The sequence below is a fragment of the Amblyraja radiata genome, chromosome 14 (genome assembly GCF_010909765.2).
Source record: "Amblyraja radiata isolate CabotCenter1 chromosome 14, sAmbRad1.1.pri, whole genome shotgun sequence".
Classification (NCBI taxonomy): domain Eukaryota; kingdom Metazoa; phylum Chordata; class Chondrichthyes; order Rajiformes; family Rajidae; genus Amblyraja; species Amblyraja radiata.
The window spans coordinates 15,298,009-15,313,517 of NC_045969.1; the positions used below are offsets into that span (position 1 = coordinate 15,298,009).

The 15,509-nt window shown below is 42.7% G+C and overlaps 1 protein-coding gene across 2 annotated transcripts in view; it reads right to left on the reverse strand.

Annotated features, from left to right (window-relative positions):
* The window catches only part of epha3 (EPH receptor A3), a 224,311-nt gene that overhangs the window by 55,901 nt on the left and 152,901 nt on the right, over positions 1–15,509 (reverse strand). Inside the window, exons 6-9 of one of the 2 annotated variants that reach the window (XM_033032598.1) lie at positions 11,275–11,399; positions 6,715–6,874; positions 6,241–6,343; positions 2,541–2,608 (exon numbers count right to left, since the gene is read on the reverse strand). In XM_033032598.1, coding sequence (XP_032888489.1) covers positions 2,541–2,608; positions 6,241–6,343; positions 6,715–6,874; positions 11,275–11,399 — 456 coding nt within the window. Of the gene's footprint in view, positions 1–2,540; positions 2,609–6,240; positions 6,344–6,714; positions 6,878–11,274; positions 11,400–15,509 lie in introns of both variants that reach the window. The other variant, XM_033032597.1, reaches the window with a different exon arrangement.

Genomic DNA, 15,509 nt, shown 5'->3' on the forward strand with positions numbered 1-15,509 from the left:
CATAAAATGTTGGAGTAACTCAACGGTACAAGCAGCAGCTCTGGAGAGATGCTGCCTGTCCTGCTGATTTACTCCAGCATTTTGTGTTTATCTTCCATTTAAACCAGCATCTGCAGTTCCTTCCTGCCTGTTGAACCCTCCAGTTTAACCACTTGAGTGCCTTATTGATTTCAATGGGAAGTGAAATTGGAGGGTTTGTTAAATGGGCTCTTAAGCCCACTCTGTCCTATTTCTGCTGAGTGTGTTAAGTTAAACTCTCTAGTCAAGGCCAAGCTTACAGTAGTACAAGGAAAACCTCCTACTGTTCTCTCAGGCTGAGTTCCTTTCTCTCTTTCAATGCCGAGCTGAGAGCAGGCAGGTGTTGTACTTAACGGTGCTGCAGTAAAGATCCACTTAAAAGGAGTTTATTTTTGCTCTGGGAATACAGCAGTAAAGAGTAGAAGAAAAGAAGTTCCAAGGTACTGGAGATGGTGCTAATTGCTATAATATAAACTCTGATGGGATGTCTGGGTGAGCTCTTTGAACAGAGTAATGGCTTAAGAAAACTATCAGAACAGTATTGAGTTTAATAGAAAAATTGAGGTTATACTTCAATTTTAGGTTAGTTTAGAGATACAACATGGAACTGAGTCCATGCCGACCATCGATTTACCCGTTCACACTAGTTCTCTGTTAATCCATTTATGCACCCACTCCCTACATGCTAGGGATAATTTACAGAGGCCATTTAACTTACAGGCCAGCTTGTATTTGAAATGTGGAAGGAAATCGGAGGATCAAGAGGAAATCCACGCCTCCACAAGGAGAACACCCACAGGATTGAACCCATGTCTCTGGCCTTGTGAGGCAGCAGCTCTACCAGACGAGCCACTGTGCCATCTAGTATGTGCCGCTGAGACCATACCTGTAATAATATGTACGATATTGGTCTCTTATTTAATAACGAATGTTAATGTATAAGAAGTATTTGGGGGCGGCAAGGTGGAGCTTAACTACAGGCAGTTTTGAGGAAGTAATTCATTGCTAGAGGTTTTATCTTTTCAATGAGCTGTTCACTCAATGTTTTATTCACCTGGAGGTAAAAACCCAATGAAATACAGTTACAAATATAGGGCGGCATGGTGGTGCAGCGGCAGAGTTGCTGCCTTATGCCCCTGTCCCATTTAGGAAACCTGAACGGAAACCTATGGAGACTTTGCGCCCCACCTAAGGTTTCCGTGCGGTTCCCGGAGGTTTTTGTCAGTCTCCCTACCTGCTTCCACTACCTGCAACCTCCGGCAACCACCTGCAACCTCCGGGAACCGCACGGAAACCTTGGGTGGGGCGCAAAGTCTCCAGAGGTTTCCGTTCAGGTTTCCTAAGTGGGACAGGGGCATAACAGTGCCAGGGACTCGGGTTCGATCCTGAATATGGGTGCTGTCTGTATGGAGCTTGGACGTTCTCCCCGTGTCCCGCGTGGGTTTTCTCCAGGTGCCCTAGTTTCCTCCCACATTATTCCAAAGACATACAGGTGTGCAGGTTAATTGGCTTTGGTAAAAATTGTAAATTGCCCTTGTGTGTATGTGTGTGTGTGTGTGTGTGTGTAGGATAGTGTTAGTGTACGATGATCGTTGGCCAGTGCAGACTCGGTGGAACGAAGGTCCTGCTTCCGTGCTTAATATCTAAACTAAACTAAACTAAAGTAGTTCAGAGAAGCTTTCTTACTATGGCCGTAAAGAGGCAGGCTATCTTATGAAAATATGTTGGAGAGGCCAGGTCTTTATTGCTGTTGGTGAAGGACACTGGAATGCAACCTATATAATCCTAATGAGTCTTGATAGGGCAGATAGGCAAGGATGTTTCCACCTGGGGAAAAATCAAGAAGTAGGGATCACTATTGAAACTAAGTGTGTCACCCATTTAATGCAGGGATGAGGCAATTTATTTTCTCTCCGAGGGCTCAGTGCTCCCCAAAGGAGTGTGGAAGCAGAATATTTGAATATTTATAAGCCAGATGCAGACAGATACAAGCAAGGGGTGAAAAGTTACAGTGCATACATAGGAATGGGAAGATGTGATCACTATAATATCGATCACAATCACGTTAAATGCTGGAGCAGGACTGAGTGGGCTAATCATGTTCCTAATCCATATGCTTGTGCTAGAGGAAAAACATAATTTCCCACCTGATGACACTGAAAATCAATGGTCATAAACAAATATTCTGAAAGTAACTAATGTACGAGATGGCGTTCCCAGACGCTTGATAGATGGAACAGATGCAACAGATGCATGGTGTGGCATCACTTTAACGAGAGGAAGAGCTTTCATTTATATAACTCCTTTTGCATGATGAAGATGTCTCAAACCATTGCACAGCCAAGGAACTGTTTTTAGATGCTTTGCCACCGGTACAATATAAAGCAAGCGAGTGTAGTAACCAATTTGTGCTCTGCAAGCCTCCACAAACAGCAGCCTGACAAATGAGATGCCGCTGACCCGCTGAGCATTTCCAACATTTTCTCTAGTTAATTGCAAACGCTTGCAGGTTCAATACTCACTGTGGCCATTTGGGTAATAGATTCTTTTGTCGTCAGATATATGCTTTGATTTGTTGTACCCGCAAAACCTGTGCATAAATCAAATAAATTCTTACCAACCGACACCATTCATTTCACTCTATAGAAACATTATTAAACTTTTTAAATTGTCAAATGTTTTGTTAACAAGTACAAGAATGGAAAACGAGGGCACATTTGAATTTATCAGTGTAGCATCAAGTAATACTACTTACTCTCTAGGTTTTACTTATTACATGACATTACGACAAGAGTGGGGTGGGAGATTGCAACCTTCACATCCTCCACCCTGTTTCAACTAATGCAATCAACCCGACGTTCACAAACAAAAGATCAAATAGGACAGGTTGACCTACAGCATTAGGCTGAGCACGCCATATGCAAGAAGAAGAAGAATACAACAAGAGTGAGTTGTAAGTGATTGGAGTCTAAGGCAGCATATTTTGATTTGAATAATGAGGTGAGAGCTAAAATACTTTAACTCCCTCTCCAATCGACACTGACCTGTCTGTCCAGGGCCTCTGCCATTGCCATTGTGAGGCCCAGTGCAAATTGGAGGAACAACACCTCATATTCTGCTTGGGCAGCTCACACCCCAGTGGTATGAACATAGACTTCTCTAACTTCAAGTAACCCTTGCTCTACCTCTTTCTGCATCCCTCCCCCTTCCCAGTTCTCCGACCAGCCTTACTGTCTCCAAATAAATGTTATCTCTATTTGCTTTGTTGTTACCTTCTCCCAGCTAACAATGATCTAAGCTACATTTTACTTGATCTGCATTCCCTTTGTCCTATTTTCATAACCTTACACTTCCTTATCTATGTATCTCCCTCTCTCCTGACATCAGTCTGAAGAAGGGTTTTGCCCCGAAATGTCACCCATTCCTTCTCTCCAGAGATTCTGCCTGTCCCGCTGCTTTACTCCAGCATTTTGTGTGTATTTTCGTGAGTTAAGATAAGGTAGGGGCATATTTCTATACTTGTTCAGTGTATTATTTACACTTCCCTGCTTTTTGTTAATGCTTATCATCTCAGTCTGAAGAAGGGTCTCGACCCGAAATGTCACCTATTCCTTCGCTCCATAGATGCTGCCTCACCCGCAGAGTTTCTCCTGCATTCTGAATACAGTAGTCATTGCTTACCTATTTAAGATATCTGAATGATTATATTGGGGCAAAAATCAACAAGGCTGATCTTCGAGTGGAAGATAGACTCAAACTGCTGGAGTAATTCAACGGGCCAGGCAGCATCTCTGGGTAGAAGGAATGCGTGATGTTTTGGGTCGAGGCCCTTCTTCAGACAGAGTCTGGGAAGAGGGAGACATAGAGATATCGAAGGGCAAGGTGAAAACATAGATCAAAGGGGACGATGTTCCCCTGAATGTAGATTGGTGCATTATTAGCTGAGGGGAAGGTAACAACGAGACATGATAATCAGTAATCGACAATGAAACTTGTCGGAGAATGAGGAGGGGGAGGGACTGAGAGAGAGGGAAAGCAAGGGTTACTTGAAGTTTGAGAAATCAATATTCGAGTGGAAGTGCTGAGTTTGCTTTCACATGATCTGACCCTGTCATGGTGTGCAGAGTCAGGGAGGGGTATCTAGATATCATTCCCTGGACACACGGAGGCTAACTTTTTTGATAGCACTCCCACACTCCTTCAACACCACAAACCACAAGATGCAGCACAGGCTGCCTGTTCCATGTAGAAACGGGCGAGTTGGAAATGTCTGATAGGAGTAGGTAACCACTTTCATAAGGATCATGAGTAGGAATCACAGTCGGAATCCTAAACAGACCCAGCTGGGGCTTTCATTAGTGGCTGCACTCTGTGGCTGGTATTTTTCCTTTCACAGCACACAATATATTTGGAATGCATTTCTCCATTTATTCACATTTTCATTTGTTACAGTATTATCATTCTTACTCCAGTGAATATCTTGTGAATGGAAAATCTTGAAAAACACATTTCAAGCATCAGATTAGTGGAAATGGCCACAACATAAGCATGCACTGGAATTCTATTTGCATATAAGATAACTGTTATTTTCCAATAAAATTGCATGCACTAAAGGCACAGTCCATCTAATGCTGTATGCTTCTCTCCATTAGATATCAGAATCTGAATATGTAATCATTGTGAAATAAGCATTTAAAATCATTTGACACAATTCAGAATATTGTTTAGGTGTACTGGATCCCAGGGTATTCCAGCCCCTACAGACCCTGTTTCCAGCCCCATAAACCTCTGATGTTGACAACCTTGTTTAGAATGGATAGAAGCTAACATTCATTATGCTTTTTCATCTTATCCCTTCAAGGTTGTGGATTCAAGCTCTACTCGAGGGTTAAAGATAGCGGAGTCAAAGGATATGGGGAGAAGGCAGGAACGGGGTACTGATTGGGGATGATCAGCCATGATCACATTGAATGGTGGTGCTGGCTCGATCGGGCGAATGGCCTATTCCTGCACCTATTGCCTATTGTCCCGTTGGACACCTTGGCACTATTATTGGTGGTTTTCAGGAGTGGTAGGAACAAAATTAGGCCATTCGGCCCACCGGGTCTGCCATTCAATCATGGCTGATCCATCTTTACCTCTTAACCCCATTCTCCTGCCATCTCCCCATAACACCTGACACTCAAGAATCTATCTCCGCCTTAAAAATATCCATTGACTTGGCCTCCACTGCCTTCTGTGGCAATGAATTCCACAGATTCACCACCTTCTGACGAAATAAATTCCTCCTCATCTCCTTCCTAAAGGAATGTCCTTTAATTCTGAGGCTATGGCCTCTGGTCCTAGACTCTCCCACTAGTGGAAACGCCCTCTCCACATCTACTCTATCCAGACCTTGAGGAAATAATTAATTGCAAGAGGTTTTATCTTTTCAATGAAATGTTCACACAAAATTTTCATTCACATGGAGGTACAACTCCAATGAAATTCAGTTACAAATATAGGGCGTCATGGTGGCGCAGTGGTAGAGTTGCTGACTTACAGTGCCAGAGACCCTGGTTTGATCCTGACTATGGGTGCTGCCTGTATAGAGTTTGTACGTTCTCCCCTTGACCGTGTGGGTTTTCCCTGGGTGCTCCGGTTTCCTCTCACACTCTAAAGACGTACGGGTTTGTAGGTTAATTAGCTTCGGTAAGAATTGTAAATTGTCCCTTGTATGTGCAATAGTACCAGCGTACGGGGATTGCTGGTCATCGCGAGCTTGGTGGGCCGAAGGACCTGTTTCCACCCTGTATCTCTAAACTAAAGGAACTGGAGGTCCTCCCTGTGCACTGGTCATTAGTCACCCCTCCAAGAACTCTCCTGAACCTTAGGCTTCGAAGATGAGAGAGTTTGCGATCCTGCTCAGTAAACCCCAGCACTGAGTGAATGTCAGGCTGTGGGAACTGGAACATTACCCTGTTGCCATAATTCATAATGAGGATGAATCGATTGCCAGAACAACTTGTCAATGTTGAATAAACTGTAAGCAACTAATTGGGAATTATAACGCTCTACCAAAATATCTAAACTAACTATTCCAATAGCATTTAAATGGTCCAATATTCTGTTGGCATTCTACAAAATAAACATGTTCCTTCAATCTCAAAGAAAACTAGCTAAACTGAGGAACATTACGTATTAGCGGTCAGGTATAAAGTAGTTTTAACATATAGAACTAACCTCCCAATTATGATATACATCACAACTGTAAGCAGAACAATGGCCACGGCTGCTGATATGGCAATCATTACAACCTGACTGTTCTCGCCAGCAATGGAGAAGGCTGAAACCAAAAAGGGGAAACAATATTGTTCTTGAGATAGAATTTAAGCAGAAAGGGAACAATGCAAATATATTATTACCATAATAAAACATGAATTACTCTCCTCCCTCGCCTCCACCCTCTCCCCTCTCTCTCCACCCTTCCCCTCCTTCTCTGCCTCCCCCTCCACTCACCCCTCTCCCTCTCCCTTCCCCTCTCCCTCCCTCACCTATCCCTCTCCCCTTCTTATTCCCCCTCTCTCTCCCTCCCCTCCCGCTTCCTCTCCCTCTCCCTCCCTTTCCCCTTCCCCGTTACTTCTCTACCTTTCTAGCTCTCTCTCTCTCTCTCTCTCTCTCTTTCTCTCTCATAAAAGAATGTTAATTTTCACTCACAGTCAGGACTGGTCTCAAATTCAAACTTGCGGCTGCTCATCCCGTAACCAGCCGCTGTCCGGGCCCTGATTTGGAACAGGTAGGTGGTCTCCGGTTTCAGCCCATTGACAGTGACATTGGTGCCCTTTGATCTCATGATCGTGTAACTGGTTTCTTGTTCCTGCTTTAGAATAAACACAAACGAAGAACATCATTCATTATGATCCAGTCTTTCCCCTAAATCTCATTCCTGTTTGGAGCAAAATTCTGCACATGGTGATATGCTCCCTCTTATATGCATTTGGATTTTATTTCCACTTGCTGCTCCACTCCTGGAGAGAGTGTATTGTGGATTCTAATTGTACATCCGGTAGCAACACCACATGTTCTAAGCCATTTGTTGAATCCTATGTCATAGCGTAGAAACAGGCACATCACATCTGTGGTAATTATCAAGTATCCATCTTTATACCAATGCATGGCCCATTGCCTTCAAGATATTGATAATTCAAGTCCTCATCAGAATACCTGTCCCGCTGAGGTACTCCAGCATTTGTGTCTACCTCTGTTCAATGTAGTCTTTTGCCACATGCTTTGTCTTGTACATCAGCTATTGTCGCTGTTGGAGTATTATGTAAACAGACTAACTTGCAGCTTCTGTGAACAGCACTTTCCAACTTTAGATTCTAGAAATAACAAATAATTATATTGGATCTTAGGAGAACGTATTAGGGCACTCCAACACAATTAAATATAAGATTAAGTAAGTATAAACCTAATTAGATTCCTTTGATTTTGAAATAACATTGAGTGTTTATTAGATTTTTTTATGAACCGAAGCAATTAATTTGTAATTTCATGCCATTTTCACCATAGGCCTTTGTTGGTCCTGGTGGGAGTCATTTAATTATTTTATAAATACGATCAACGCCAGAATAAAACAAATTACTTTGCTCCTGTGATACTGTGATAATGATGACTGAACATTTCTGCTCAAGGTCAGGGAATGAGGACTACAGAGTGGTAGACAGGGTCTGATCCATCGCTGCTACTGACCTCCCCACCATCGAAGGGATCTCTATAAGAGGCACTGCCTCAAAAAGGAAGCCAATATCATCAAAGACCCACACCACTCTGATCACAGTCTCATTACTGCCATCAGGAAAAGGGTACGTGAAGGTGACCACTGGGTCCAAGAACAGTTTCTTCCAAGCAACCATCAGGCACTTGAACACCACATGACACTAACCTCAGCACTAACCTATGACCTGCTATGAACTGTGCCAGTAGTTGCTCTACAGACTTGATTTTTGCACTAATATGGTTACCTAGTATTACAGTTATTAATTTATTCTATTTTTCATTTGTATATATTATCTGCATGTACAGGCCTTTTCAGCTGCAGCAAGTAAGAATTTAATTGTTCTGCTAGTGTGTACAAAGTCATGAGAGGAATAGATCAGGTAGATGCACAGAGTCTCTTGCCCAGAGTAGGGGAATCGAGCACCAAGTCAAGTCAAGAGAGTTTAGAGTCATGTGTCCCAGATAGGACAATGAAATTCTTGCTTTGCTTCAGCACAACAGAGTATTGTAAGCATACATACAGAACAGTTCAGTGTGTCTATATAGCATAGACCATATATATACACACATAAATAAACAGATAAAGTGCAATAAATAGGGTATTATAGTTCAGAGTTTGTTTGATGGCAAGTTTAATAGCCTGATGGCTGTGGGGAAGTGCTGTTCCTGAACCTGGATGTGCCAGATTTCAGGCTCCTGTACCTTCTGCCTGATGGCAGTGGAGAGATGAGTGTGTGTCCAGGATGGCGTGGGTCCTTGATGATGTTGGCAGCCTTTTTAAGGCAGCGACTGTGATAGATCCCTTCGATGGTGTGGAGGTCAGAGCCGATGATAGACTGGGCAGTGTTTACTACTTTCTGCTTTATTTTCAGCTCCTGAACCAAGTCACGATGCAACCTGTCAGCATGCTCTCTACTGTGCACCTGTAGAAGTTCGAGGGTGTCCTCTTTGACATACCGACTCTCCGTAATCTTCTCAGGAAGTAGATACGCTGATGTGCTTTCTTTATAATTGCGTCAGTGTGCTGGGTCCAGGAAAGATCTTCGGAAATATGCACGCCCAGGAATTTGACGTTCTTGACCCTTTCCACCATCGTCCCGTTGATATAAACGGGATTGTGGGTCCCTATCCTACCCCTTCCAAAGTCCACAATCAGTTCCTTGGTTTTGCTGGTGTTAAGAGCCAGGTTATTGTGCTGGCACCATTTGGTCAATCGGTTGATCTCTCTTCTATACTCTGACCCGTCACCATCAGTGATTCGTCCCACAACAGTAGTGTCGTCGGCGAACTTGATGATGAAGTTCGCACTATGTCTGGCTACACAGTCATGAGTATAGAGTGAGTACAGCAGGGGGCTGAGCATGCAGCCTTGAGGTGCTCCCGTGTTGATTGTTATCGAGGATGACACATTTCCACCAGTGAGAGCCAGTGAGATCGCATCCACCGTTGATCTGTTGTGGAAGTAAGCCAACTGCAGTGGGTGGAGGTTCTTGTCGAGGTAGGAGTCGATATGTGCCATTATCAACCTTTCTAAGCACTTCACCACCACAGACGTTAGTGCCACTGGTCGATAGTCGTTGAGGCACGTTACCTTGCTCTTCTTGGGCACTGGTTTTATTGATGCCCTTTTAAAGCAGGTGGGAACCTAAGACCTCAGAAGTGAGAGGTTGAAAATGTCTGTAAAAACTCCAGCCAGTTGGTCCGCACAGGTTTTTAGAACAGGGCCGGGTGTACCATCAGGTCCAGGTACTTTCCAAGGGTGTATGTCTTTGGAGCATGTATGTCTTTGGAGCGTGGGAGTAAAGTGGAGATCCCAGAGAAAATCCACGTGGGAGAACACACAAAGTCCGCACAGACAGCAACCATAGTCAGGATTGATCCCGGGACCCTGGCATTGTAAGGCAGCAACTCTACCGCTGCGCCACTATGCCGCACAACGGACAATGGGAGAAAGAATCAGGAGGACATGATTAAATGCTTTCTCACGGAGAATACCCGTGATCTGGAATTCCAAGCCAGAACGGATAGTGAAAGTAGATTTAATTATGGCTTTAAAAAAGGAGCTGGATGAATGTGTGAAGGAGGAAAAAAATCCAAATCCAATGGGAAAGAACTGAGGAATAGGAATAACCAGATCACTGACATGGTCTCCGTGGGCCAAATAAACTCCTTCCACACTACAAAGCTGCTGTGATCATACGGTTTATTCTTGGGTAATAACAGTCTCGAGAAACAAAGCATTCTTCAAATAAAATTGCAAGCCTGTGACCATTAAACTGATTTATCTGCACTTTTTAAAAGAAAAAAAACATGTTAATGTTCACCTCGTCATATCTATTTATGCTATTTTATATGGTCCAGTAAAATTGCTATCTGAATTTCCTGAATGTGCAATGTCCAGAATACCCATTAATGATAATGATTCCTCGATAAAAACACTGAGGCTGAACATTATTCACATTCATTGTGCAGAAACCATTGGGCATTAGCTGATGGTTACACACTTAGTTGATGAGAATTGATAAGTGTGGATCTGGCAGAAGCTTTGTAATAAGCAAAAGGGTGCACTATGACTGAATATTGACATTGTCACCAGATAATAAAGTGCATCGCAATTGGGAAACAGAAAATGTCTGTCGTCAGCTAAAACAGACCTTGTCAGACGGTGCACAAGAGAGCGAAGCAGAGGAGTGACAGAGATAGACTGCTGTGGGAGTGGTACAAAGAAAAGCACAATTGTGATGTCTTGTGGCTTCTGTGGACAGCTTAGTTATGGTGACTGATTAACCTTTACACCATACATTGTTTAATTGCAGCTCCCGTAATTACAGGTTATCCCTTTGTGTTTGCATTACATTATTAATTGCGGATCTGCAAGCAAAGTTATTACCTTCTAATTACATTCCTGCTCATAAATTGCATGGTAAAATGCTACCCTCGAGATCTGAAGCTCGGTACTGAATCCTTAAAACAAGACAGAACCCGTGTAAATTAAAAGGGACGCAATCTGTTCTTTGTACTCTCGGTGAGAAGGAGTGCAGGAGCAGTAAAATAAGGGCGACTGGATTGACTGAGATAATGTCGGATAATTTTCTTTGTGCCCTTTCTTTATCATAATAGAACTGGCAGTTCCAATGTAAACATTTATGATTTGGCTGCAGACAGCTTTCAAAGGAAATCCTTTCCCCTTTGAGACGAGCTCGCTGAGATTAGAAGTGAAGCCAGTTCTTTCTTTCCCAATAATTTCCCACTCTCAACGCCCACACTCGGTGTGTTGAAGAACATTGTATGAAATGAAACCAAACATTTCAAAACAAAACATTCTTACCAAAGAGGATCAGATCCAAAGCTCTGGCTCGTAAGTGCATGTGAGACAAATTAATCACATGAAAAAAAGAAAGAACGGCTGTTCATTGAAGTTTTCGGAGAGATAATTTCCTACACACAGTGGGTTTCTTTGTACAGTAGCTGAACACTGAATTTTATTCATTTTCCCACCTTCTCATAGAACTTGACCTCGTAGTCTAATATGATCCCATTCGGGTGTTCAGGCTCTTGCCAAGAGAGAGCAATGCTGTTTCGGGTTGTCCAGTCCTTCTTAATCACGGTGACAAGAGAAGGAGCTAGGAAAGAGCAAAACACAATTAAAGGCCATATTTTGCAAAAGAAAACCCCGTGCCAAATGGAATCATTTTCATCCAAAACAAACTCTAATTAAAGTTGTCCCTGTGGCAAGACTGAACAGCTGGAAGCACTGTCTTGGAACACATTTTGGAAATGATAACCCTAACAAAGGATTAGTCTGAGCTTCATGAACATTCAGACTCCATCAAGTAGAGTCTGCTACAACCATGAGCAATCTGTCACAACCCTTAACTAAGCGACTGGTGTATATGTGGATAAAGACACATACAGGTATTGCATATGTCAGCTGAAAGCTGTGCCAAGGACACACACACGCACTCGCTCATAATTTTTTTTAAACTGCCTAACCATCCTGCAAACCAAATGATTGAGCATTTAACACTGAATCATAATGTAACAGTAAAGAATGTATTGCACAAATTTGTCACATTCCTAATCTTATTCATCAATTGGCTCAGTGGTGCAGCGGTAGATTAGTTGCCTTACAGCGCCAGAGACCCGGGTTCGATCCTGACTATGGGTGTTGTCTGTACAGAGTGCTGTCTATAAAGAGTGAAGAAGATTAGACTTTATTGCCATCCATCGCAGTGAGGAATGCGGGGAATCCTTTGTGGTGGATGTTTATGTTAACTTTTATGTACTGTAGTTGTGTGTTTTGTTGCTTTTATTTAGTATGGCTGTGTAGTACAGTGAAATCGAATTTCACTGTACCTTAATTGGTACAGCTGACAATAAAATACCTTTGAGCTTGTACATTCTCCCTGTGACCCTGTGGGTTACTTCCGCCTGCTCCGATTTCCTCCCACATTCCAAAGATGTGCAGGTTTGTAGACTAATTGGCTTCTGTAAATTGTTCTTAGTGTGTAGGATAGAATTAGCGTACGGGTGACTAAGGGTTGGCGTAGACTCGGTGGGCCAAAGAGCCAGTTTCCACGCTGTATTTCTAAAACTAAAACTAAAAAACTAAATTGTATTTAATGCAAACTCTTTCTCACTTGCCAGGGCCCAGTCTGCAAAATACACTGTGTGCTTGCTCTTTGTCCCAATGCTGTCACTGCTCCTTATCTGTAAAGTATTTTCTCCATTGAATGTTTATCTTTCTCCAGCTACTGGCAATTGTTTAGCTGGGCTGGTATTCTCCTGAGTGTTAGCAGCTCTCTGCTACACTGTTGGGAGAAATGTTCTCCTCTTGTAAATGTTGGCAAGCTAATCAAGTGCTGAGCTCTACCATCTCTTTATCCAACATTTGCACTCCCTGTGAGGGATTACTGGATGCTGGTCAGCTCCAGGGCTTTGATGAATTTCTTCCCACTTGGTTGAGGAACACACTGAGCCAAATCGATTGTTCCCATTACAATAGATGATGTCAGTTGACTCACAAACGACAGCGATCAAGCCCAAGGGAAACTCGATACTGCAGATGCTGGGAACTTGAGCAGCAAAACAAAGTGCTGGAGGAACATGCAGTATCTGTGGAGGGGATGGACAGATGACGTTTGGGTTGCAACCCTTTTTCAGTCTGAAGAAAGGTCTGGAGCTGAAACATCATCTGTCCAATCCGTTTGCTGGTTCCCAGCGCTTTGTTTTATTGTGATCAAATTCAAGAGTCAAGAGTGTTTTACTGTCAAATGTCAGGCAATCCATAGAGTCAAAGAGTCAAAGAGTGATACAGCGTGGAAAAAGGCCCTATGGCCCAATTTGCCCACTCTGACCAACATGTTCCAGCTACACGTCCCACCTGCCCGCATTTGACCAATATCCCTCCAAATCTATCCTATCTATGTACCGTTCTAACTGTTTCTTAAACATTGCGTTAGTCCCTGCCTCAACTATTTCCTCTGGCAGCTCGTTCCATACATTCACCACCCTTTGTGTGAAAAAGTTACCCCTCAGATTTCTAATAAATCCTTTCCCCTTCACCTTAACGCTATGTCCTCTGGTCCTCAATAGTTATAGTTAAAGTTATAGAAAGGAAATTGTTACTTTTTTAGATTAATAATCAATTCTCTGATAACATTAGACCTGCCAAGCCATTAATAGTCTAACATTGGGAATTAAACTTATTAAATTTACAATACCCGATGAGCCCATGATGAAATATCATGCCGATTATTGTTTTTATTTATCTTTGAATGTGAAAAGTGGCTCACACTATTATGACATTAATAACCTCTGAAATTTGGTTAGTTAATAGTCAAACAATTTAGTTCAGTTCCATTTATTGTCACATGTACCGAGGTACAGCGAAAAACTTTTGTCACATGCTAATCAGTCAGCAGGAAAGACAACCAGTCTGAGGAAGGGTTTCGGCCTGAAACGTTGCCTATTTCCTTCAGTCCATAGATGCTTACTCACCCGCTGAGTTTCTCCAGCACTTTTGTCTACCAGCAGGAAAGACAATATATGATTACAATCAATCCATTTATACATGCTATAATGTTTAGTGTAAGGTCATGAGGTCATGTGATAGGGGCAGAATTACAGTTAATTGTAAGTAATTACGGCCCATCAAGTCTATTCTGCCATTCAATCATGGCTGATCTATCTCTCCCCCCTAATCCCATTCTCCTGCCTTCCCATAATCCCTGACACTCGTACTAATCAAGAATCTCCCAATCTCCTCTTTAGAAATATCCATTGACTTGGCCTCCACAGCCTTCTGTGGCAAAGAATTCCACAGATTCACCACCCTCTGAGAGAAAGCCAGCAGAGAAGTCAGTAAAGCCAGTAAACAGAATGTATCTGAAGCTTGGCCCATTTCATCTTTTGGGAAATAAGGAAGAATGGGATGGGTAAGTGTTGAAAATTCTTTGTCTAATCCAGATTTCCATTCATCGGACTGTAATATTCATGTAACAGGTCTGTCAGCACATTTTAAATATGCCGAGGACTGTCTGGCTGCCCTGTTTTAAAATAAACAGCATCTTAGTCACGGTCAGCATGAATACAGGAGGCACAAGGCAATGAAAAAAGACATTTATTTCTCAATATACCTTTAGGCTGACGGTAATTAAATTGCTTGCATCAGGAAATCCCAATCAGGTTACTCAATAATCAAACCACGACTTAACATTATGCTCACATCTATCTTAAGTTAGTGCACCTGGTGTGCAACAGCATGCTAAAGTTATATCAGGCACTTCAAGTGAATGCATTTTCCTTATATTTCCATCTCGTCTGAGTTGTCATAATCATCTACGATATCAGACCAATAAATACATGCTTGCACTCCATTAAAATTAATGGTGTACTGGTGTCAGTGTGAACATGCACACAGTGCAGTACTCTGAGAAAGACCAGATGCAAATGAATTGTCAGCTTAGAGCAGTGAAATATTTGCCCCTTTCCCCCATCCTAGTCCTTCCTCGACCAGTTCCACAGTTCTCTATGTTGTTACTCTCGAAATCACACCTTCCCAAGCAAAAAATGGTCCTACCAGGTACCGTCTTGCACGAGGTCATTTGTGGGAGGTCCTGGTCTGTTCTCGCCTCCAGCTCTTCACCTCCCTTCCCTCACTCCCTATTTTCAGTCTGAAGAAAGGCCCCAACCTGAAACATTTTCTCCAGAGATGCTGCCTGACCCATTGAATTTACCAGCACGTTGTGTCTACCTTTGGTATAAACCAACATCTGCAAATCTTTGTTTCTTACAGTGAAACATTAGACCCTGATTAATCCATGTGTTTTCCTTGGGACAGAATGGAATCAAGAACTTGGGATAAATTGGATATGGAAACAACTTTGCACGAGGTGTTTGGAATTTTATTTCAAATTAAATTCACAATAAGAAATTTGGCAGTGGTGCTTTGGAATATTGCAGACTCTAAACCTGGGGACTAGAACATCTTCACCCTACCATTCCAAACCCAGACCTTCATGAGCACCTAGATCACTAGAGATATGGCATCAAAGCTTTGTTCATCTTATTGCACCGGTACAGGAGGCCACAAACCATCAATTGGAGTAGATGTGGGATGAGAAATAAAGTGGCAGGGAACATAAACCTCGTGGTCACCTTTGAGGACTGAATGCAGATGGTTCTCATAGGGGGGAGGACCAAATTGGTTCTCCACATTTTGTTCAAATTAA